Raw genomic sequence first — 26,797 nt, forward strand, 5'->3', positions numbered from 1 at the left:
AGTCCGAGCTCTGGCTGTGCCACTCAAGGACATTCAGAGACTTGTCCCGAAGCCACTCCTGCGCTGTCTTGGCTGTCTGCTTAGGGTCGTTGTCCTGTTGGAAGGTGAACCTTAGCTCCAGTCTGAGGTCCTGAGCGCTCTAGCAGGTTTTCATCAAGGATCTCTCTGTACTTTGCTCCGTTCATCTTTGCCTCGATCCTGACTAATCCCTGCCGCTGAAAAACACCCCCACAGCATGATGCTGCCACCACCACCATGCTTCACCATAGGGATGGTGCCAGGTTTCCTCCAGACGTGACGCTTGGCATTCAGGCCAAAGAGTTCAGTCTTGGTTTCATCAGACCAGAGAATCTTGTTTCTCACGGTCTGATAGTTTTTTAGGTGCTTTTGTACAAACTTCAAGCAGGCTGTCATGTACCTTTTACTTAGGAGTGGCTTCCGTCTAGCCACTCTACCATAAAGGCCTGATTGGTGGAATGCTGCAGAGATGGATGTCCTTCCGGAAGGTTCTCCCATCTCCACAGAAGAACTCTAGAGCTCTGTCAGAGTGACCATTTGGCCGTGCGGCCAGCTCTAGGCTGAGTCTTGGTGGTTCTAAATGTTTTCCATTTAAGAATGATGGAGGCCACTGTGTTCTTGGGGACATTCAATGCTGCAGAAATGTTTTGGTACCCTTCCCCAGATCTGTGCCTCGACACAATCCTGTCTCGGAGCTCTACGGACAATTCCTTCGACCTCATGGCTTGGTTTTTGCTCTGACATGCACTGTCAACTGTGGGACCTTGTATAGACAGGTGTGTGCCTTTCCAAATCCTGTCCAATCAATTGAATTTACCACAGGTGGACTGCAATCAAGTTGAAGAAACATCTCACGGATGATCAATGGAAACAGGATGCATCGGAGCTTCATTTCAAGTGTCATAGCAAAGGGTCTGAATACTTATGTAAATAAGGTATTTCTGTTTTAGTTTATTTTGTAGATTTGCAAACATTTCTAAAAACCTGTTTTCGCTTTGCCAATATGGGGTATTGTGTGTAGATTGCTGAGGATTTTATTTTATATAATACATTTTAGAATAAGGCTAATTTATCAAAATGTGGAAAAAGTCAAGGGTTCTGAATACTTTCCGAAGGCACTGTATTTGTATGTACAGTATATTGTAAAAAAAATTGGTTCACTAAATGTTTATTTTACCACTATGAACCACCCTCTCCCAGGTGTTGGCAAGCTGCGGGAAGTAGGGGTGTTGAGGGTCCTACAGCAGAATAAAAAATAAATAATAATTTAAAAAATGTAGTTTGAAAAATATATTTTCACAAAAGTATTGCACTGGGGTTTTACTAGTCCTGCATTAGTGGACAGATATAGACGTCTTCAGGGCGGGACATTTTTGTTCTCTGCACAAGAGGACAGCCAGAGGAGGATGGGCCATTCTGCCACGTCAGGATCTTCTCACCGTTTCCTCCTACCAGGCAGTTTTTCCTTGCCATTGTGCTTCTGATCTCTCTTTAGGGTCTATATGTCTACTAAGCCGAGTTACTTTAAAGTGCTTTATAAACAAAAGGTGATTGAGAGATTGAAATGATCTGGAAATAGGTGCTAGGGTGTTATTTGAGAAATATCTCCCTGGGTCTGTCCCCAGGTGAGGATGTGGTGGGGGTGGGTTACGGAGCCTTCGGCCAGCGCTGCTTTCCCTCTCTGGCCAGTGACATCCTGTCCAGGGCCTTCAGCTGTCACGGCCATCATGCTGCATACCACAATTGCAGTGCAGGCAGGCACCAGCGGGGGAGCTGTAGTGCGTGCAGAATCAGGAGAGACGCTAGGTAAGGCCACCCTACTCTTGGGAGAGCTACTGGGTTTGTAGGCTTTTGTTCCAGCCCTGCTCTAAAACACCTGATTCAGGGTCAAGGCCCTGATGATCGGCCAAGGCTGGAACAAAAGCCTGTACACAGCTCTCCAGGAGGATAGTGACTAGATGGAGTACAACTATGATCGGAAGTAACTTTTTATAACAAGTTAGGAGAGCATTTTAGCTAATGCAAACCTGCTATGTTAACTCTCCTAACCTGCTACCGGTCGTAGCTGTTTACCACCAAGTCAAAAACCTCAAGGTGGGATGGTGGCAACCACTGATTTTGAAAGAGTTATACCCTTTTTGAACATTGGGGGGCACTTGTTCACCATAGAAAATACACTGAGTATACAAAACATTATCTTGACTGCTCTTTCCATGACAGACTGACCAGGTGAAAGCTATGATCCCTTATTGATGTAACTTGTGAAATCCACTTCAGTCTGTGTAGATGAAGGGGAGGAGACAGGTTAAAGAAGGATTTTAAGCCTTGAGACATGGATTGTGTGTGTGCGCCATTCAGAGGATGAATGGGCAAGACAAAAGATTTAAGTGCCTTTGAACAGGGTATGGTAGTAGATGCCAGGCGCATCGGTTTGAGTATGTCAAGAACTGCAACGCTGCTGTTTTTTTCACGCTCAACAGTTCCCCGTGTGTATCAAGAATGGTCCACCTTCCAAAGGACTTGATACAACTGTGGGAAGCATTTGGGTCAAAATGGGCCAGCATCCTTGTAAAAAGCTTTCGACACCTTGTAGAGTCCATGCGCTGACTAATTGAGGCTGTTCTTGTTTTATTTTTCTACCCCTTTTTGTGGTGTCCAATTGGTAGTTACAGTCTTCTCTCATCGCTGCAACTCTTGTACGGACTCGGGAGAGGCGAAGGTCAAGAGCCGTGCATCCTCCGAAACACAACCCAACCGCACTGCTTCTTGACACAATGCCCACTTAACCAGGAAGCCAGCCGCACCAATGTGTCGGAGGAAACACCATACACCTGGCGACTGTGTCAGCGTGCACTGCACCCGGCCCACCACAGGAGTCACTAGTGTGCAATGGGACTAGGATATCCCTGCCGGCCAAACCTTCCCCTAACCCAGACGACGCTGGGCCAATTGTGCGCCGCTCAATGGGTTTCCCGGTCACGACAGAGCCTGGACTCGAACCCAGAATCTCTAGTGACAAAGCGCGCACTGCGATGCTGTGTCTTAGACCACTGCGCCACCCGGGAGGCAAATTGAGGCTGTTCTGAGGGCAAAAGGGGTGCAACTCAATATTAGGAAGGTGTTCCTAATGTTTTGTACACCATTGGAGGCCCCTCAGAGGAGGAAGGGGAGGACCATCCTCTTCAGTGAATTTAATAAAAATAAGAATTGTAAAACATTTAAAAAGTTATCCTTTTTAGATAAAACTATACTAAATATATTCAAATGTCACCAAATAATTTATTTAAAACACACTGTTTTGCAATGAAGGTCTACAGTAGCCTCAACAGCACTGTAGGGGAGGACCATGGTGTAGCCAGAGGACAACTAACTTCCATCCTCCAGTGGGTACATTGACTTTAATACAAAACGTAGGAGGCTCATGGTTCTCACCCCCTTCCATAGACTTAAACAGTAATTATGACAACTTCCAGAGGATGTCCTCCAACCTATCAGAGCTCTTGCATCACAAACTGACAGGGTGAGTATTCACAGCATGAGAGCACACATAAAGCTTTAGATATACAATCTCTGCTACAGATTAGTATCTAACACTTTCAGTGGTTTCCACCATCTCATCTTCTCTACTTTCATACTGTACCGTACACTTTAGTCTGGATGTAAAACTAAAACCATCGCATCGACCTCTCAAGTGTGAGATTTACACCTGGTAATGTTACATGTGGCTCGCATCCGGCCAGGCGGGATGGGATGAGAAATCTGATTATCTGACATGTTGCACAGACTTATTGGCATCTTTGGGTAGCTCAGATATAAAAGCTGTCACACATGTTATTCTCTCCCCTGCACTCGGAAAGGAGCAGAAAAAAGGCATAGACGCCAAACCTGGGTTCAAGTACTATTTGAAGTAATTGAAAATACTTTAGCTAGGCTTGATTGATCTTGCCTGATGCAAAGGACCAATAGAATAGTCACAAAACTGAAAACCTCACCCAACTTGCACTTCATGAATGCACAACGTTTTTGAAAGATTTTAAATAGCATTTGAATCCAGATCTGTTGTAGACTCTGAGGTAACATACGTTACGTCTTCTTCTTGACCCCACCGGGCCATTACCGGATTCCATCATGGCAGAAATATGATGCTGAGAAACATGATTTAAAATGATTGATTACTTGTCCATTTCAAATAGCACAATACCAGGCAGTAGAGCTACAGGGGACTGGGAAAGCTGAAGGCTCATACATATGACAATATAAAGCGCCACGGTTACTGGTTTACATGGCAGTAGTTTACAGGTAAAGGAGCTGCGAAATGCCTTCAGGATGCTGGGTAGAAGGGGGCATCTATGGTATTGTTTTGCTAGAATTGCAGATGTGCAATATACGACCTAGATCATGTTTCAGCTAAAAAGTGTACACACAATGTACATTATTTACATACACTGTAATATATGTTTTCTAGCCTCCTATAGATGTAAGCCTCAGAAACTGCAGAAAAAGGTTATGCGAAATGTAGGGCGCCAGGTTGCCCTGCATTATGTACTCCTGCCACCATCATTACGCACACCTGCCTTCCCTCATCTCGTCACGCGCATCAGCGATTTATTGGACTCAATCACCTGTTTATTACCTCCTCTGTATTTGTCAGTTCCCCAGCTCTGTTCCCCCACAGCTGCATTAATGTCATTTTGTTACCTGGTTCTGACACTGTTCTTGTCCTGTTCCATGTCTGTCCTACATTAAATGTTCAACTTCCCGTACCTGCTTTTCATCTCCGGCGTCAGTTCTTAGCCAAGGGAAGAACAGCATGACAGAGGAATATGGTGGCCTTGTTGGGCCACATAGAACCAATACATTTTATTATTAAACACAATGTTGATCTGCAGATAATACAATGGACACTTGTCAATCAAGCAGTACAGTCTGCCAGTCTCTCAAGGCATTAGCAATACAGGACTAATAATAATAATAATAATAGTGGCAAATCTGTCTTTAGATACACAGTTTATTCACATTTAGGAGTGTAGCGTGAGAAACTTTATTCTATTAGACTTGATGAGACAGAGCACTACTGTCATGTGAGGTGAAGCATACGGGATGGAATGGGGAAAGTCAAAGGATGCAATAGGAATATGCAATTAGTCTAAAGTGGACTCCTCTCTTTGTCTCCCCTCCATCTGCCCTGATCTGAAAGCCCCGGGTTGGTGAAAACAGTAAGGTGAAAGCCTGACTATAATTACCTGTCCAGTTTGTTCACATCAGTGCAGAGAAAGGAGGAAATGAAGGAACAGAAGCAAGGGGAGGATGCCACTTTTGACTACTGAGATGCGCCCAATTGCGTCTCCAGTTCCTAACATGAACACATAACCTCCAGTTGCTTCCTGCCTTTAATAAAACATTTTAAGCTGCTAAAAACTGCTCCATGAGAAAGTTGTCTTGTACATACAACAGAAAAAAGAGCCAAGATATTCCCAGGTATTTAGGACACATCTCCTGACTCGTCAGACCACAGTTGCTAGCTATTGATATCACACATTGTCACGCCACCACACCCACCCCCCATCTGTCCCTCCAACCCCCTCCCTTAGTCCAGGACTGATTCAGTGTTGTTCAGAGTGTGTTTTCTCTTCAGGTTTTCGGGATCATTATTTGTGTGTGTATGTATGTATGTAAGAGACAGAGAAAGCAAGAGAAGTTGAGATGCTCCGGTAGTAATGTTGGACCAGCTAGACTCCATTATTTCTTCACCTCTACCAAATATATCCCCCGTCATCCGCCTCTCCTTCCTCTTCCTCTTCATTCTCCTCCGCTTCTTTCTCTTCCTCATCCTCCCATCCTACCCCACTGCCAAAATCACCTGAATATGTCAGCGCCTCATCTGGAGAAGAGGAAGAGCGATAAAGAGACAGAGACAGACACAGGGATGGGAGAAGAGGAAGACAGACAGAGAAACAGAGACAGACAGAAGGATGGGAGAAGAGGAAGACACACAGAGAGACAGACAGACAGAGGGATGGGAGAAGAGGAAGAGAGACAAGGAGACAGAGACAGACAGAGGGATGGGAGAAGGGGAAGAGAGACAGAGGGATGGGAGAAAATGAAGAGAGAGACAGAGGGATGGGAGAAAAGGAAGAGAGAGATTGAATTAATCAATGTACCTGTATCCAAATATGATATAATATGATATATTTCATTCGAAGTTGACTTCTGTTCCCTGCATGTATACTTCCCAGCTTTGAGCAATTCCATCTATTTAATCCGAGAAATACATTTGTTAAAAAAAACACTGAGTGAATTTGACAGTGGTGAAGTAAAGGGCATGTGTTTGACTTTGTCTGGGTTTTAATGGCTATTTCTGGACCCTGCCAGGGGAGCCATTCTTATCAGGAGCAGGTTCCGTCCAGCCAGACAACCATTTATCTTGAAAGACTTTTCTCTCAGCGACAAGCGGCCCTTTAGAATGCAAATGATCCCTGACAACATGATTTGAATGTGGCACTGTGTCTGACTGCTAGTGGTGCTGTGGATCTGAGCCCTAGCTGACGCATAAAGGGTGCATTGTACCGAGTGTGTGTAGGGATCTGTATCGAGTGTGTATGACAATCAATATAGACTGTGTGTGTCGAGGTTCTGCAATGAGTGTTTGAGCATGTGTTGGGGTACAGAGTGTGTGTGATGGGTCAATACTGATCATTCGACAGTGTATGGGTATCAATAGTGAGGGTGTGAGGGTGTGTGTGTGTTTTGGCGTACCGCTTGTGTGTGATGGTCTTGTAGCCAACCCAAGTATGTGCGTGAGGTTCTATATGGAGTGTGTGCCAGGGTTTTCACCATCAGTTTGAGATTTGAGAGCAATTGAACCCTGATGGTGTCTTACCACAGTCAGGGTTGCCATGGATTCTGGAACTGGCTAGTTCCCCACCGTGTTGGTCGACACACCAGCACTCTCCCCTGGCCTGATCACACTGTAGCTTTCTATAGTATCCATCCTCATCACAGCTAGGGATGAACAAGCCTAAGACACACACAAACAAAGGGAGGTTACATACGGAGGCACATATGCTTTTTTAGACCGAATAAATCTATATTTGCATTGCGGTGTATGTGATGTTACATTTTCATTAGCCTACTCCATTACATATATGGGGCGGCAGGTAGCCCTAGTGGTTAGAGCGTTGGACTAGTAACCGAAAGGTTGCCAGATCAAATCCCTGAGCTGACAAGGTAAAAAATCTGCCGTTCTGCCCCTGAACAAGGCAGTTAACCCACTGTCCCTAGGCTGTTATTGTGTATAAGAATTTGTTCTTAACTGACTTCCTAGTCACTTGTGTTTCCAAGCCTATTATTGACTATTCATTATCCTATGATTTTATATATTTAATTATACATTTTGTGGTTTGCATTACAAGACAGCTTGGTCGTTTCACATGACATGAAGGCTGGTTTTCACATGATTGTAGAAAGTAATATATAGTCATGAAGGTGATCCAAACATGAACACCTGGGGCCTATAATAGGCCTAACTGCGGTGGGTGCAGCTATAGGTGCACATTCTTTCCCAACATTAACACTTCTGAAATGCATCTGAATAGGAACATAATGCATACTGAATAGACACATGCCCATTGTGTGGAGGGACCTTGATAGTCCAACAATAGACCGGCAAATCACTAGTATGCTAATAACCCCAAGATTGTTTTACAAAATAAATCTTTCCTCAGCAGTCTTTAATTTCTGAGCAGGTCCTAATGAGACCCAATTTTGTAACTAGAGAACTCAAGTTTGTCCTCTCTGTGCGTGGAAGCAGAATCCTGGGGCATGGCGGATACACCTATTGAAAGAAACGTGGAAAGAAACGATGGAAAGCAGATTGAAGTCCGACAGGTACTGAACAACTTGAAGAAGAAGAGTTTGGAGACTGAGGAAAGCACGCTGCGTGTTTTGGAGCCTGCTACATCGGCCGTGACAGGTGTTGTAAGGCATTATTTGCCTTCAGAAAATAACTTGAAAAGGTGTATTCAGAGGCACCGGCAAAAGAACAAAGACAAGCAGATGTCGCCGGTACTGGCTCCAGCTCCTGGGGGCAATGGTACGGCAGTGTGGAGGCCAGGTTAGACCTGCAACCCTCTCCAACCTCGTAATATCTGAGATCTACCAAACCACGCATTGTGGAGACCTGTTCCTCCAGCACAACAGTGGGCCAGGCCCAGACAGGCTTCTGATCTTAACAACCAAAGACAACTTGGAATTCCTGTGCAACTGCGATCCCTGGCTTGCCAATGGAACATTCAAGAAGGTCCCACATCTGTTCCAGCAGGTGTATACCATCCGCGGAATTCCCACATATTCACCAAATGAAAACGACCTGATGCGACAGGAGCACGTGATTGCAGCAGCCATTATTATGTTGCCCGAGAATTCTGAGATAGGCATCATCATTCACTAGCCTATTGAAGTTGTTTTAAAGGGATAGTTGACTCTTTTTTTCCGACATCCCTGGGCTGTGGTTGTTTCCTCCAAACCTTTAAAACATTTGTTAGCTGGTTATTATGCAAGGTTGAGAATAAGAATACGAATCTGGCTAGCATTTTTGGAGAACGTAGCAATGCTAGTGGAAATGGGTAGTTTCAGTTAGTGAGGCATTCAAAACCATAAAATATGTTTTTGAATGGGGGGTAAACATCAACATACAACAGCCTACTATTTTATATTTTTTTGCGGACATACACTCGTGCCTTCCTTGCACTGAAGAACTTGAACCTGGATCTGAAACCAGAATCCGTCATGACTGACTTCAAGCCAGCAGCTCCCGTAAAGGCCTTCAAGAAGGTGTTTCCGGGAATCCACAACCAGTGATGCTTCTTCCATCTGGGTCCACTTTTTAGGCAGCAACTGCCCCACTGTCCTGAAGTGGCATCAAAGTCCTGGAGAGACCCCGACTTCGCCCTCCACATCAAGATGTTTCACAGGCTGACATTCGTCCCGCCCGCTGATGTGGTGAGATGTTTCAAGGAGATGAAGGAAAATCTGTTCTTTCAGGACCCGGCGCTGTTCACATTTGTGGCCAACTTTGAGGACACATGGATTGGGCACCCGATGGGCAAGGGTAAAAAACAACAAAGAAGAGCACCGAATTTGCCATGGGTATGTACTTGTCTTGATGTCTGTAGGCCAGTCATTTCATTAGGACATGCAATGTTATTATACTACTAATAACCCTAAATAATCTAACAAAATAGGCCCTACTAATAGGCTAATAATTATATACTAATAATAATGTGAGTATAATATGTATAATAGGCTATTGCAACAAGGTTAAACACAATGGCAAATGGGTGTTTAACATGTTTCGATCTTTGGATTTCAGAAACGTGGAACTACTAAGATGCTGTCCTGAAGGACATGGGGAAGGCCAATAACATCACAACGGGCTGTTGTCGGTCGTTTGTGGGGCATATTACCTATTCCACAGTGACAAAACCCACAAGTTGTTAGTTCTTCGATGCCTTGCAACTACAGCAGCATAGGATGACACTGCAGAAGGAGCAGTACCTCGCTGGTAGTCAACCGCTACTAAAGTTGCAACGTCTGCGCAGCAGCCAGCAGGAATTGAAGCAGCTCGTGGAGGACTGCCAGAATAAACCACTGGCTGAGTACCTGAGAGGCATCGCCACCTTCAACCACACAGGACAATTACTGCCCTGCAACACTTATGAGAACAGAGAGCAACTCTCAACTGGCACACCTGTTCATGGCACCTTACTGCATTGTTCATAATTTTTTGGTTTGTTATTTTCGGTCTTTGGTGCTTATTTTTTTTATCACTGTTGGAGAATCAGGCTATTTGTAAATAAAATGTTAATTGTGAGTTTAATTTTTCTTAATTTATTCTGTTGAATCAAGAGTTCCATGTTCAAAAAGCATTTGACTTGCTGATGTGTGCAGGTTAACATCTACAGTTAGACCTGCATACAGATGGCAGATCTTAATTTGAGCCAGTTTGCTACAGCAGGAAAATAATTAATGGAAAAAGTCAAAATTACAAACTTTAAAAGCATTTTAAAATCTTAAACACAATACAAGTTAGAAATGTCATGCATTGCAGGAAAGTTCTCCTTCAACAGGGTGATTAAGATCCTCCATCTGTAGGCCAGTAAGCTATACATTCTGGCAAACCATCAGCCATATTTCACATTTCATGAACACATATCCATTCATTAAGGAGTCAAGGGGATGGAGGTGAAAAACTGTAGTCAGTACCATAGAGATAGAATGACAATCTAATTCTAATACTCTATGGTCAGCATACTACTGCTGCACCAGGGGGCTGGCTAATGACAAGAGAACAAGGACAGACATGCTCTGAATCTGGACTAGTTAACCTTTACAAGACTGCTGAGACACTTTGGAATATATCAGCATCTACTGTATGTTATAATAATATAATATATGCATTACTATTTAAGAATTTGCTCCCCAAAAAGGAATGACATTGGGAGAGGATGTCATAGGACTTCTATAATGTAAGGGCAGAATAAATTGAAAAATGTGTTCATGTAAATAAATGACATAACGTTGCATTGGGTTGTGTTCTTATCAGCTGAGGCAGCCCTCTAGTCCCTGAGTGATTGGCTTTCAAGGGAACTGTGTCTGAGTATCACTGGCAGAATTTGCCCAGCCTCCTCTCTGCTCCACTCCGTGTCCTTGAAGAGCCTTGATACACAGCTTAGCCAAGTCAGCAACACACACACATACAGTATACACACACACACACACACAGTACCCACGATATGCATGCACAAGCACGCACGAACATGCAAACACACACAAACACGAAAACCTCACACACGATATACACTGAGTCTACTAACAAGGAACACCATCCTAATACTGAACTGCATCCCCGTTTGACCTCAGAACAGCCTCAATTCATCGGGGCATGGACTACATGGTGCCGAAAGCATTCCACAGATAGGCTGGCCCACATTGACTCCAATGCTTCCCACAGTTGTGTCAAGTTGGCTGGATGTCCTTTAGGTGGTGGACCATTCTTGATACACACCGGAAACTGTTGAGCGTGAAAAACATCAGTGTTGCAGTTCTTGACACACTCAAACCGGTGCGCCTGTCACCCACTACCATACCCCGTTCAAAGGCACTTAAATCTTTGTATTGCCCATTTACCCTCTGAATGGCACACATACACAATCTATGTCTCAACTGTCTCAAGGCTTAAAAATCCTTCTTTAACCCCGTCTCCACCCCTTCATCTACACTGATTGAAGTGGATCTAACAGGTGACATCAATAAGGAATCATAGCCTTCACCTGGATTCACCTGGTCAGTCTATGTCATGTTCCTAATGTTTTGTACACTCAGTGTATTGCATCACACACACATGCACAGTCCGCATTGTGTCACAGACACACACTGCCATGTGGTTAGCATCACACACACAGTGGGGTAAAGTACTTAATGAAAAATACTTTCAAGTACTACTTAAGTACCTTTCTTGAGTATCTGTACTTTACTTTACTATTTATATTTTTGACAACTTAAACTTTTACTTCACTACATTCCTAAAGAAAATTATGTACTTTTTACTCCATACATTTTCCCTGACACACAAAAGTACTTGTTATATTTTCAATGCCTAGCAGCACAGGAAAATAGTCCAATTCACACACTTATCAAGAGAAAATCCCTGGTCATCCCTACGGCCTCTAATCTGGCTCACTAAACACAAATGCTTTATTTGTCGATGTTGTCTGAGTGTTGGAGTGTACCCCTAGCTATCCATAAATACATAAAAACAAGAGCATTTTTCTGTCTAGTTGGCTTAATATAAGGAATAAGAAACATATATTTTCACTTGTACTTTTGATACTTAAGTATATTTTAGCAATTACATTTACTTTTGATACTTAATACTTTTAGACTTTTACTCAAGTAGTATTTTACTGGGTGACTTTCACTTTTACTTGAGTCATTTTCTATTAAGGTAGCTTTACTTTTACTCAAGTATGACAATTGAGTACTTTTTCCACCACTGCACACACACACACCCTGGTTCCTGGTTCCTGCAGACCCTAGCCGTTTGTCTGTATGGAGCTATAATCCACCGGGCTGATCAGGGGATTATCCCTGCCTTCTGCTTGGCATCTGTTTAATGAAACTCCTCTATCAGTGATACACACACACACACATTGTGCGCATACGCACTCTAACGTGTGGCACACATGGCACACACACGTACACAAATGTTCACTCAAGCACAAAGCACACATGTTCATCTGGGAAATGTGAATCATGCAGGAACATAATGCATACCCAGTTTGTTCTTGCCTCCCTCCTGTACTTGGATCCTCTCCAGCTCCGCCAGGCAGGGGGGCTCTGAGAGGGAAACACATCAACGCTTCAGTACATCACTCCAATACACACAAACACTAAAGCACACTTGTGCGTGTGGACACATTGGGTTGAGCTTTTATTGGTAAGTCAACGGTAAACTTTGAAATCAAGGCGTAGGAAATCTGTAGAAAATAATTCAGAAGTCAAACATTCACACAAATCTCCCATTATTATGCATGATTTAAATGCTACTACTGTGTTTCTCAGGTTCCCCCCTCTGTAGGCTATGCAGTGAATTTGGACTGCACAGAATCCGTGCCCAAAATGACACCCTATCCCCTACATAGTGCACTACTTTAATGGGCTCTGGCAAAAAGTAGTGCCCTACACAGGGAATAAGGTGCCATTTGGAACACAGACAGTGGCTCCAGCCAGGTCCAGTGGTAAACACAGGTCTCGTCTGGTTTCTGCTCGGCTGCTTGGCTGACACACATACAGTCTGTGAGAGCTCTGGGAGGACCAGCCTGTCAACAAGCTACAGTCATGTTGTTACTCCACAATGGTGGCCATTCCCCCAAAACAACAATGGGGGAGACAAACTGTGACGAACTGTGAGAGGGGCAAAAAGGGTGAGGGGCGAGAGAGAGGCGAGAGGGGACACAGAGTTTTCTATACCTGTACGTTGTGTAGCCATGGTCACAGTAGGGAACTCTGAATGCCAGGTTACATGAAAAACACACATAACTGCACACGGACACACACACACTCCACCCCCCATCTACACACACAATATCCCCCATATTCACTCTCTCTGGAAACAGAGTTACCAGGCAACGGTGCAGACCTTAGCGTCTCACTCTCTCTCACACACACCCACCCACAGTGACACACATTCTGTCACTCCCTCACAGACACACACCCCTCTCCCCACAATATAATCACTCTCTTTCACACACACACACCCACCCACAGTGACACACACTCTGTCACTCCCTCACAGACACACACCCCTCTCCCCACAATATAATCACTCTCTTTCACACACACACACCCACCCACAGTGACACACACTCTGTCACTCCCTCACAGACACACACCCCTCTCCCCACAATATAATCACTCTCTTTCACACACACCCACCCACCCACCCACAGTGACACACACTCTGTCACTCCCTCACAGACACACACCCCTCTCCCCACAGTATACTCACTCTCTCACACACACACACACACACACACACACACACACACACACACACACACACACACACACACACACACACACACACACACACACCCACCCACCCACCCACAGTGACACACACGGTCACTCCCTCACAGGCACATACCCCTCTCCCCACAGTATACTCACTCTCTCTCTCACACACACACACACACACACACACACACACACACACACACACACACACACACACACACACACACACACACACACACACACACACACACACACACACACACACACACCCACCCACCCACAGTGACACACACTCTGTCACTCCCTCACAGACACACACCCCTCTCCCCACAATATAATCACTCTCTTTCACACACACACACCCACCCACCCACCCACAGTGACACACACTCTGTCACTCCCTCACAGACACACACCCCTCTCCCCACAGTATACTCACTCTCTCTCACACACACACACACACACACACACACACACACACACACACACACACACACACACACACACACACACACACACACACACACACACACACACACACACACACACACACACACACACACAGTGACACACACTCTGTCACTCCCTCACAGACACACACTCCTCTCCCTACAGTATACTCACTCTGTCACTCCCTCACAGACACACACTCCTCTCCCCACAGTGACACACACTCTGTCACTCGCTCACAGACACACACTCCTCTCCCCACAGTGACACACACTCTGTCACTCCCTCACAGACACGCACTCCTCTCCCCACAGTGACACACACTCTGTCACTCCCTCACAGACACACACTCCTCTCCCCACAGTGACACACACTCTGTCACTCCCTCACAGACACACACTCCTCTCCCCACAGTGACACACACTCTGTCACTCCCTCACAGACACACACTCCTCTCCCCACAGTGACACACACTCTGTCACTCCCTCACAGACACACACTCCTCTCCCCACAGTATACTCACTCTGTCTCCAGAAGCAGAGGCACCACTCGGCTGTAGAAACCTTCCCGTCCCTGTAGGAGTCGCAGGAGTTGAAGAAGGGTCGGATGCAGACCTCATACTTGTCCAGGTTAATGGCTGCCAGCTCGGCCTGGTCCAGATACAGATCACTGTTGGTGTCCAGCTTTGAGAACATCCAACCTATAGAGTCCTTACAGCTGGCCACCACATTCCTGTCCATGACTACAGACAGAGATATGAGACACATATTAGAGAGACACAGACACAGACACACACACACAGTGAAAAGGGGGAGGGGGAATGAGTTATAATCCACATATACAGATCAAATATTTATAACAGTGGTAGACGTCAGGATTACAGTGAGTCAAAATGTCACTAGAGTGCAAAAGAAAGGAGAATGTCTTCACTGTTGCATCTGATACAGTATGTTGCTGGTCCTATTTTAATCTGACCTGATGCAGTGCTAGCCCTATAATAACTTAACTGTCTCTTTTTTCTTTCTTCTTGTCTACTGTATTTGTTTACTTTATTGAGACATTTATGCAATGACATAGGGTGAGACAGACAGGTGGGATAAGGAGATGAAAGGGTTGGAGCGGAATTTGAACCACCATCTCTGGCGGGGAGAGGAGTATACGTTACCTCTAGACCCCAGGCTCTGCATCGGATCTATCTCTTACCTGATCCAGTGTTAGCCCCTGCTGGGTTGCTGCCTCCAGTCTTGCTGTTGTTGTTCAGCTTGGCATTGCCCTGCAGCAGCTGGAACCAGTCCCTCAGCCTCTCCCCCAGATCAGAGAGGTCCTGCCCTGTACAACTCTCTGAGAGACAGAGACAGAGACAGCGAGAGAGACAGCGAGAGAGACAGAGACAGAGACAGAGACAGAGACAGAGACAGAGACAGAGACAGAGAGAGAGAGAGAGAGAGAGAGAGAGAGAGAGAGAGAGAGAGAGAGAGAGAGAGAGAGAGAGAGAGAAAGAGAAAGAGAAATTGTATAGCATTGCAGTTTTGTGTGTGTGAGCATGTGTGTGCATTTGGGCGTGTGTGCACATTTTTGTGTTTGCATGTGCGTACTTACCATGCTTGACCTCTGTCTCTGTGATGGGCGCTGTGGTTGGACAGGGACAAAGACCTGAACATTTCATAGTCAGCTCCTTCCCTGTGAGGCACCCCTGCTGCTCCAGTTTACACTGCAACACACACATCTCTTACCAGGCTATGTTTCTCTGTGTTTTGTGGTAATTATCAGTGAGTTAAAACATGGCTGTTGTGTTGTCTCTCCTGAAACTAGAACATGTATATAATGGTATAGATACTGTTAGAGGTGAACATGCCCAAAGATATACAACACAATGACAAAGGGTCGTGATAAATAGCCTCAGAGGAACAGGAAAACCAGAGGGTTGTTGTGGTGAGGCATCTCTCGCATGTGTTTTTAGTGATTTATGCTTTGTCTTCTGGGACTGTCTCTGACCTTGTTGAGAAATGATATGTTGAAGAGGAAACAGGAAATGAAAAGACTATGCTCTATTCATCTAAAGGCTCGTTTCAGAGAGAGATTCGAATTAAGGTGTACAGTCAGTCGACAGTTACCTTTATGAATATTTAATCTGTATCTGGGATTTAACTAAATTCCCCCGTCACTATGTGTGTTGCTATACCTGTGACGCGTAGTTGTGTCCGTCAGAGCCACACACAGCAACAGAGGAGGAGATGGGGCAGGGCCGGCATCCTCCCTCAGGAGACCTCAGGGAAGGCTGCTTCAGTCTACAGAACACACACACACACACACACACACACACACACACACACACACACACACACACACACACACACACACACACACACACACACACACACACACACACACACACACACACACACACACACACACACACACACACACACACACACACACAGTAGTTAGCAGGATGCTTCACCCAGTACACAGAGGGAACAGAGGTTCTATAATGCTTACCATGGCTTGGTGGCTACAATTAAGTACTTACCCCTGTGAAACATTACAGTAAACTGAGTTGTATACATCAGTTTGTTTTGAATGAATTCCACCTCATAATAATACTATATATTCATATTATATTTAGTCAAAGCTTGTGCTGTTTTCTACCCGGTAACACATCCACAGACATGTCCTGAGGATCCTTCCTCGTATCATAACAACCACAGGGTATTTATAGAGCTAGAGTTAAACCTGAGAACGTACAGTAACTGTGCAGTACAGTACGCCTAGAGGTGTTTAATCATCCGTCTACAGCACAGCAGCAGAATCCTTCAACCTCAGGCTGTAATGAGGGAAAAGCACTTTTAGGGCGCTAACCATAGAAATAGACTCTCATTTTGTGACAGCACACTGTATCTAGTCCTTGAAGGCCACAGTGTGTGTGCGTGTGTGCATGTGAGTGTGTGCGTGCTTGCTTGCGTTAGTATGTGTGTGTGCGCTCACACATTTATCTCTTTGAGTGCATGGCAAGTCAAATTCATCAACCATCTTTCTTGCGGGCTAGACACACTCACCTGTGCTCAAGCTTCTTGCGGTTGACACACACAGCCCTTTGGTATCCCTGGGCGATACACACCTTGTGTCGGCTACACTTCACCTTCTGACAGGGGTCCTTGGTGGTGTCAACATCTATGGACAGACAAGGAGATCAGACGATAGAAATCTCTTGGTGTTTCTCGCCTTCTCCCTCCCCTTTACCCATCTCATTTTCCGTGCCCTTTTCTGAGGAAACGAGAAGAGCAATATTTCTTCCTACAGTATGTATGTTTCTCACCAGCTCTCTCTTCCTGTGACTATCCAGTTCTCGTTCGCTCTTTGCTTGCCTCTTTCCAAACTTGACGTAAACCTTCTGCTGTGACCACTTTCTCCATGTTCTTTCTTTCTGTATTCCACCCCTCCCTTCCCCATCTCTATTTTCTAAGTTACTTTCCTTCCATTAACTGACTAGTTGAAAAACAATGTAAGCATTTGTATGTCGGATGGTGGTAGTCTAAGTGCAGTTCAACATAACTATTCATTCATTTGGCAAATAATGGCAATATTTACATGTCTGAAGGTTCCTCATATAGCCATTACAGTGACATGGACATCAACGTCACTACCCAGTAGATAAAGCCAATCAACAGGCCTTCCAGGTCCAGACGCTGTCAATTATAGGCCCCCTCTGCTCTGCTCTGTCAATGGGTCTGTTCCAGGTGGTGTTGCTCTTGTGTTCTGACGTGACAATTAGCATGTGGTTCAATGCTAAAACCATGCATTTAACACTTCCTCTGTAGGTGAGCATTGCATGTATAGAGACTAGACAGTATGTTATGTAGAGGAAGACCTAGGCCCAATTATGTTTTTTCTTCAAGGGGCCTACATGGATTTTGTAGATGGTCTAGAATGGTATTTATTCTACCTGTGGTGCTGTGAGGGGTAGCAACTTCATATCCACGCCCTCACCTGCACCTGAAGCTAGAAGTAATCAGAAAGGTGCGTGCCAGCTGGCTTGTGAGGGAACCCAGCTGAATCTCATGGATTAAAAGACGTCCTCCAGCGATTTTTATACTTTTCCTGTTGAAAAGCGATATCCCAAGTATAAATACAGTAAAGTACACACACTAAAGGGTAAAAAAATATGTTTTGAGCAAAATAGTGTTTTTTAAACACAACTTCAAACTTCAAGGAGTAGGGCATTCAAGGAGTTGGTCTGATGGGAATCCGTGATCTGCCCCCCCCCCCCCCCCCCCCCCCCCCCTACTTGAGGAACAACAGAGGAGCAAAAGAGAACAAAAGAGGAAAGTCCCCTGGCATGGCTGAGGGAAGACATTTAGAGTTGGTTGGTGCTGCCAGAGGGGTGTAAAAAATGCCCATAATAAAGCATTGCATGCATCTATAATTGCATTTGCGTAGTGGAATACAGTTGAGCAGGCAAGTTTCTAGGATTTCCACATTTAAAAAAAAATGTGCAGGGTCTGGATTTAATTAATTTTTTACATGATGGATGATAGATGACATTAGCATAATCATTTTTAATACCACACAACTAACAGAAATGAGTGGCTACTCTGACAGTGACAAACAGAGCAATAAAAACGACCTGGTCTTGAATGCAAACAATAGTCCAGGCCAATTATGAGACAGATATAATCCCTATAAACAACGGCTTGTGTGATGATACAAGCTCTCTAATCACGTTGAACCACCATTCTCCATTCATGCCTGCCAAGTATAAACATTTCCATTTCTATAAACTCCATTACTGCTGTTGCATTAAACTTATGAGTGCACCATTTTGTTTGTGCTGTGAACGGTGTAGGAGCCAAATAGGTTAAATTGGTCCAATTATACCAATTCATGATGAATTTCAGTTGTATGTGTGTTTGCCACTAATCCCCTGTCAAGCGTATGTACCCCCTCTACAGGCCAATGGAGAAAACTGTTAAAATGAATACATGCTCCAAGGCCTGCACATCTATCACTCCAGTGTTTAATTGCTAAATTGTAATTATTTCGCCACTATGGCCTATTTATTGCCTTACCTACCTAATCTTACTTCATTTGCACACACTGTATATAGACTTTTATATTGTGTTATTGACTGTACGTTTGTTTATTCCATGTGTAACTCTGTGTTGTTTGTGTCGCAATGCTTTGCTTTATCTTGGCCAGGTCGGAGTTGTAAATGAGAACTAGTTCTCAACTGTCCTACCTGGTTAAATAAAGTTGAAATAAAACATACAAATACTCCAAGGCCTACTGGGAGGGACTGGAATGGCAGCACAGTCTTTTGACCAGACTAGGGTTGAATAGCTTGAACCTGGTTGCCGAGATTTACCACCCAAAACCACTCCCTTTTCCCGGGATAAATAACTGAGAGAAATCGGTAAATTATAATAAATGATTTACATGAACAGCATGACATGAAAGGGAACTGTTAAATGATATGCAATGTCTACATCTGGCTTCTCCCCGGCCTTCTCTCTGCATGATGAATGATCAACGCTCAGGGTGAGGACAGACAGCCCATCTCCCTATGGAGCGCAGTTCACAATGCATGTAGAGCTATCTCATCATGGTAACCTTTTTCCTTGTGACAGGTAGGCCTACATTTGCTGCAGCATAGCCTATTCTACAGTAATATAATGCATAATAAGCTTCTAATGTACAGCCTATGTCTCTTGCACAATACACACGCTGGCCTCTCTCCTTACAAAACGCTCCTTAGCAAGTCCTGTTATGGTTTTTTTAAACAAACAAACACCTGTTCTCAGTTGAAGCTGACGTTTATCTCAATGAGTAGCATCTCAAAAAACAACAGAAATAGAACCACCAAATCACTTAGTCATTTCCGATAAAAAACATATAAACAAAATAGACTGTCCAATTGATGATAGGAATCATGGATGCTATACTAGACAATCAGTGATCCCCACCGCTTTTAAACTAGGCATGAAAGGAGGTGATAAAGTGAAGGTGAACAGGTCTAGAGCGCACCCTTAGATGTTTCAGAACGGGTGCTGCAGCGACAGCAACAGGTGCCTGTGGGGCCAAGGGAACGTCTGCCACCGGTAGTGAACCACTCAAGGTGGCATCAATGGCAGAGTGGGGACATGCAGGAGGTGGCACCTTCCTCAGTCGGCTGGCATGCCAGCAAGAGCCGTCAGTCAGTTGAAATGTTGCTGGGCCCAGCTGACGTCGAACTTGACACGGTGTTGACAAGAAGGTGCAGAGCAGCTCTATAGTGCAGCAGAGTTTGCGACAAGGACTCAGTGAAGGAGCAACCCTGAGTTAGGTGAGCCCTCAGTTCATTTTTCAGGGTTTGATTGAACCTCTTCCTGGGGGAGGGAGTAGGATGTTCTGATGTGCTTGATCCCCTTGCTTTGGATGTAAGTGCTGAACTCGGCCTTTACCAGCTGAGGGGTCAGTGTCCGTGTTCAGAGTTGCAGGCAGTCCCCAGATAGAAAAGAGCATATCCAGGAAGGTTATAACGGCCCCTGATGTGACAGAACCCATGGGTGTGACCTCTGGCCATTTTGAATGTAGGTCATACGCAACCACCAGGAAGCATTGGTGATGTGGCACATTGTAGAGATTTACATTTACATTTTACATTTAAGTCATTTAGCAGACGCTCTTATCCAGAGCGACTTACAAATTGGTGCATTCACCTTATGATATCCAGTGGAACAACCACTTTACAATAGTGCATCTAACTCTTTTAAGGGGGGGGGGGGGGGGGGGGTTAGAAGGATTACTTTATCCTATCCTAGGTATTCCTTAAAGAGGTGGGGTTTCAGGTGTCTCCGGAAGGTGGTGATTGACTCCGCTGACCAGGCGTCGTGAGGGAGTTTGTTCCACCATTGGTGTCACGGTTCATGAATCCACTGCCTCCCTCTCTCTTTCTCTTTCTCTTTCTCTTTTTCTCTCTCTCTCTCTCTCTCTCTCTCCCGTGTTTGTGTGGGCGTGGTTCCCAATCTCGGCCTGATTGTCTGCGCCAGCTGGAATCACTTATCTTCCCTTTATATGTTCTGTAACCAGTGTTTCTTGTTGTCAGATCGTTGTTACTTCCCTGAGGTTGTGTTGTGTGTCCGTGCTCATTCTCTCGCCGCCCTTGTGTGGATTATCTTCTGTGCTCCTTCCTACCCATCCGGACACACTCCCCTGGATTTCTCAGCACGCTATCATCGGAAGATGCGCCCTAGTCCCTGGGTCGGATTCCGTCTGAGTACAGTCTGTCTGTCCTGTTGCTGCTGTAAACTGTATTCATTAAACCATCGTTGCTTGCATCTTGCATCCGCCTCTGTATTGTCACAATTGGGGTGCCAGAGCAGCGAACAGTTTTGACTGGGCTGAGATCACCACAGATGTCCAGTTGGATATGTTCCCATGGACGGGAGGGCCAGGCCAGTGTCTGCAGTGGTGATGGCAGAGGTGGGCCTGTCTTTCCACTGACAAGGCACGGAGCACAGTCACGTACTAGCCCTTCAATATCATGATCGATGCCAGGCCACCACACCAGGTCCCGGCAGCGCTACTTTAGCTTCACAATGCCAAGGTGGCCCTCATGAGCCATGGCCAACACTCGTCCTCTGAGGCTGCTTGGTATGAGAGTGCAGTTTCCACGACCCAGACATATGTCATTCCAGCATGACAGCTCATGTTCGAACTTGGCATATGGTTGGAGTTCCGACGGGAGCTGTGCAGGCCAGCCATTGGCTACGTATTACTGTAAGGTCGTGAAGGTGGGGTCGTTGGCTGATTCTTGGGTCAGCTCCTTGAGCGACACTGTATCTTGGAGAGGTGAGTGTAGGAGCTGGATTAGGTCCTCCTCGGAGTTAACCTGGGCAGAGTCTGAGGGAACTGAGCACGAAAGGAGGTCGGCCACCACATTGTCCCTGCCCGGCGTAAACTGCAGATTAAAGTTATACTGCTGGAGGCGGTCTGACCAGCGGTACATGCGGTGGGGCTTGTGACCCGACCCTGAGGTAGACATCAAGGTTGTGAGTGCCTGGTGGCCGGTGCTTAAGGGTGAAAGAACGTCCGTAGAGGTAAATTTGCCACCGCTTGCAGGCCCAGACACATGCTAGTGCCTCCCTCTCTCCAACGGAGTGGATTTCTATTTCTAATTTCTATCAACATGTTAAATGTGCAACCAGAGGGAAAAAATTCTAGATCACCTGTACTCCACACACAGAGACGCGTACAAAGCTCTCCCTCGCCCTCCATTTGGTAAATCCAACCACAATTCTATCCTCCTGATTCCTGCTTACAAGCTAAAATTAAAGCAGGAAGCACCAGTGACTCGGTCTATAAAAGAGTGGTCAGATGAAGCAGATGCTAAACCACAGGACTGTTTTGCTATCACAGACTGGAACAAGTTCCTGGATTCTTCCGATGGCACTGAGGAGTACACCACATCAGTCACTGGCTTTATCAATAAGTGCATCGAGGACGTCATCCCCACAGTGACTGTACGTACATACCCAAACCAGAAGCAATGGATTACAGGCAACATTCGCACTGAACTAAAGGGCAGAGCTGCCACTTTCAAGGTGCGGGACTCTAACCCGGAAGCTTATAAGAAATTCTGCTATGCCCTCCAACAAACCATCAAACAGGCAAAGCGCCAATACAGGGCTAAGATTGAATCGTACTACACCGGCTCCGACTGGCTCCGTCTTATGTGGCAGGGCTTGCAAACTATTACAGACTACAAAGGGAAGCACAGCCACGAGCTGCCCAGTGACACGAGCCTACCAGACGAGCTAAATTACTTCTATGCTCACTTCGAGGCAAGCAACACTGAGGCATGCATGAGAGCATCAGCTGTTCCGGACGACTGCGTGATCACGCTCTCCGTAGCCGACATGAGTAAGACCTTTAAACAGGTCCACATACACAAGGCCGCGGGGCCAAACGGATTACCAGGATGTGTGCTCTGGGCATGTGCTGACCAACTGGCAGGTGTCTTCACTGACATTTTCAACATGTCCCTGATTGAGTCTGTAATACCAACATGTTTCAAGCAGACCACCATAGTCCCTGTGCCCAAGAACACAAAGGCAACCTGCCTAAATGACTACAGACCCGTAGCACTCACGTCCGTAGCCATGAAGTGCTTTGAAAGGCTGGTAATGGCTCACATCAACACCATTATCCCAGAAACCCTAGACCCACTCCAATTTGCATACCGCCCAAACAGATCCACAGATGATGCAATCTCTATTGCACTCCACACTTTCCTTTCCCACCTGGACAAAAGGAACACCTATGTGAGAATGCTATTCATTGACTACAGCTCAGCGTTCAACACCATAGTACCCTCAAACCTCATCACTAAGCTAAGGAACCTGGGACTAAACACCTCCCTCTGCAACTGGATCCTGGACAACCTGACGGGCCGCCCCCAGGTGGTGAGGGTAAATAGCAACACATCTGCCACATTGATCCTCACCACTGGAGCCCCTCAGGGGTACGTGCTCAGTCCCCTCCTGTACTCCCTGTTCACCCACGACTGCGTGGACAGGCACGACTCCAACACCATCATTACGTTTGCAGACGACACAACAGTGGTAGGCCTGATCACCGACAACGACGAGACAGCCTATAGGGAGTTAGTCAGAGACCTGGCCATGTGGTGCCAGAATAACAACCTATCCCTCAACGTAACCAAGACTACGGAGATGATTGTGGACTACAGGAAAAGGAGGACCGAGCACGCCCCCATTCTCATCAACGGGGCTGTAGTGGAGCAGGTTGAGAGCTTCAAGTTCCTTGGTGTCCACATCAACAACAAACTAGAATGGTCCAAACACACCAAGACAGTCGTGAAGAGGGCACGACAAAGCCTATTCCCCCTCAGGAAACTAAAAAGATTTGGCATAGGTCCTCAGATGCTCAAAAGGTTCTACAGCTGCCTGGTACTGCCTGGTACGGCAACTGCTTGGCTTCCGACTGCAAGGCACTTCAGAGGGTAGTGCGTACGGCCCAGTACATCACTGGGGCTAAGCTGCCTGCCATCCAGGACCTCTACACCAGGCGGTGTCAGAGGAAGGCCCTAAAAATTGTCAAAGACCCCAGCCACCCCAGTCATAGACTGTTCTCTCTACTACTGCATGGCAAGCGGTGCCGGAGTGCCAAGTCTAGGACAAAAAGGCTTCTCAACAGTTTTTATCCCCAAACCATAAGACTCCTGAACAGGTAATCAAATGGCTACCCGGACTATTTGCATTGTGTGCCCCCCAAACCCTCTTTTTTATGCTGCTGCTACTCTCTGTTTATCATATATGCATAGTCACTTTAATTGTACATTCATGTGCATACTACCTCAATTAGCCCGACCAACCGGTGCCCCCGCACATTGGCTACCCGGACTATCTGCATTGTGCTCCGCAACCCACCACCCCCTCTACTCTCTGTTTGTCATATATGTACATACTACCTCAGTCAGCCCGACTAACCGTTGCCTGTACATAGCCTCGCTACTGTTATAGCCTCGCTACTGTTATTTTTCACTGTCTTTTTTACTGTTGTTTTTATTTCTTTACTTATCTATTGTTCACCTAATACCTTTTTTTTTTACTTAGACATTGCACTGTTCGTTAGAGCCTGTAAGTAAGCATTTCACTGTAAGGTGTACATCTGTTGTATTCGGCGCACGTGACAAATAAACTTTGATTTGATTTGAACGAAGTACTTCTGTTCAGTGGGGCGAGATCCACAAGCCACTGGTTTCTCAACACCGTCCTGAAGCTGAGAAAGTTACACTCTCACTGCTGCAGCTGACGCGTCACAGGTGACCAGAGGTGGGCTGGTGAGGTTAAAGTGGGCCAGGACAGAAGGTGGTCAGCAGTTCTTTGAGAGAGTGGACAGCTTGTGCACAGTCGGGTGTCCAGGCCCAGTACACCTCCTTCTTCAACAGCTGACGCAGAGCGGAAGTGATTCCCAAGTACTGGGGCAGGAAGCGCATGTAGTAACCCGTCATTCCCAGAAATTAGGCAAGTTGTGTAGCAGATGTATGTTCTGGGACACGATGGATGGCTTCCACGTTTGACTGCAGCGGTGAGAGACCTCAGGCTGACACGCAGAACCCGACAAAGTCGATCTCTGGCACTCAGAACAGGCACTTCTCAGTGTTGAGTGTGAGGTTGTGTTGCCCGAGTCCCGAGAAGGCTGCTTGCAGACGTTTACCATGGACGACGATGTTGTCCAAGTAGACAGCCACTCCAGAGACCCCAACAAGGATGGTGGTCATTATCTTCTGGAAACAGCTGGGGGCCAAACTGAGACCAAAAGGCATCCTTGTGTAGCGGAACACCCCGATATGAGTGACGAAGGCTGTCAGGTTCCTACTCTCTGGGTGTCAGGGAACACCCTGATATGAGTGACGAAGGCTGTCAGGTTCCTACTCTCTGGGTGTAGGGGAACACCCCATTATGAGTGACGAAAGCTGTCAGGTTCCTACTCTCTGGGTGTCGGGGAACACCCCATTATGAGTGACGAAGGCTGTCAGGTTCCTACTCTGGGTGTAGGTGAACTTGGAGGTAGCCCTTGCGAAGGTCCAGCTTTGTGAAGATCGTCGACCCGTAGAAGTGAGTGGTCAGTTCCTCCATAGTCAGCAGTGGGTACCGATCAGGAATGATGGCCTTGTTGGCTAGATCAAAGCAGACCCGCAGCTCTCCAGACTTATTTTTAGCAATGACCAAGTTGGACAACCATGGGGAGGCATCCATTGGCTCGATGAATCCACCCTCCAGCTGCTTCTGTAGATCCTTAGTGACCTCCTCACATATACAGCCAGTGGAATACGGCGTAGAGGTTGAATGACTGGAGTCACGGTAGGGACGAGGAAGGGCTTATGTGTGAACGCTGTCAGGACACCTACGCCATTGAAGAGGGTGGGCCATTGCTCTTGCCAACAGAGAGAACCCCAGGCTGGTGAACAGGTCTAAACGTAAGATATTAGTGCCCTGCCGTGTGATGTGGAAGGGGAACTGTGAAGGTCTTGTTGCCATACTGCACAGGTGAGTATATAAAGCCGATAACATCAATCACAGAGCACCCATATCCGTACAGGCTAAGGCTGGGTGGCTGGAGTGGCAGGTGGGACAAGAACTGCTCGTAGGTAGCCATGTTGAAGAGCGACACCTTTGCTCCTGTGTCTAGCACGAGAGGAATGCAGGAGTCACCCAGGTATACAGCACAGGTGGAAAACCCAGCTGGGTTTGAGCCAACAGTGTGACTGACAGCAGGTGGTGTGTCCATGGGGTGTGAGCGTTGGTGCACGGGGGGCTGGAGCTGACCTACACCACTTTGCAAAATGGTTTGGTTTCTGACATCGTCTACATGTCTGTCCACGAGCGGGGCAGTCAGGGGCACGCGACTTGTGTCTATTGGAACCACAGTTGGCACACCGTTGACGCCCCTGGGTTCTCATTAACTGCACTGAGGCACTCATATGTCTGAGTGACATCTACAGTCTGAGCACTGAGACTGCTGCACAGCTTGAACATGGAAGCACGTGTCTGTGCCTCAGAGATCTTAGTTGCACAGTGAGCTGCTGATTCCACTTGGGAAGCTATGGCTACAGCTTTTACTAAAGTCCGATCATCATCTTCAAGGAGAAGCCTCTCCCACACGGGTGAGCTGGAGGATCTTTCAATGAACTGGTCCCTGATCATTTCATCTTTAAGATAAACAAACGGACATGACTGCGCTAGCCCTTTAA

At 46.1% G+C, this 26,797-nt stretch overlaps 1 protein-coding gene across 1 annotated transcript in view; it reads right to left on the reverse strand.

Annotated features, from left to right (window-relative positions):
* Window positions 1-4,840: 4,840 nt before the first annotated feature.
* Window positions 4,841-26,797, reverse strand: part of LOC139571049 (testican-2-like) — a 61,659-nt gene continuing 39,702 nt past the window's right edge. The window contains exons 3-10 of the mRNA XM_071393531.1: window positions 17,100-17,214; window positions 16,226-16,331; window positions 15,643-15,754; window positions 15,247-15,384; window positions 14,567-14,785; window positions 12,352-12,414; window positions 6,899-7,036; window positions 4,841-5,899 (exon numbers count right to left, since the gene is read on the reverse strand). Of these exons, the coding sequence (XP_071249632.1) occupies window positions 5,772-5,899; window positions 6,899-7,036; window positions 12,352-12,414; window positions 14,567-14,785; window positions 15,247-15,384; window positions 15,643-15,754; window positions 16,226-16,331; window positions 17,100-17,214 (1,019 nt within the window). The 3' untranslated portion in view covers window positions 4,841-5,771. The remainder of the gene's footprint in view (window positions 5,900-6,898; window positions 7,037-12,351; window positions 12,415-14,566; window positions 14,786-15,246; window positions 15,385-15,642; window positions 15,755-16,225; window positions 16,332-17,099; window positions 17,215-26,797) is intronic.

The sequence above is a fragment of the Salvelinus alpinus genome, chromosome 3 (genome assembly GCF_045679555.1).
Source record: "Salvelinus alpinus chromosome 3, SLU_Salpinus.1, whole genome shotgun sequence".
Classification (NCBI taxonomy): domain Eukaryota; kingdom Metazoa; phylum Chordata; class Actinopteri; order Salmoniformes; family Salmonidae; genus Salvelinus; species Salvelinus alpinus.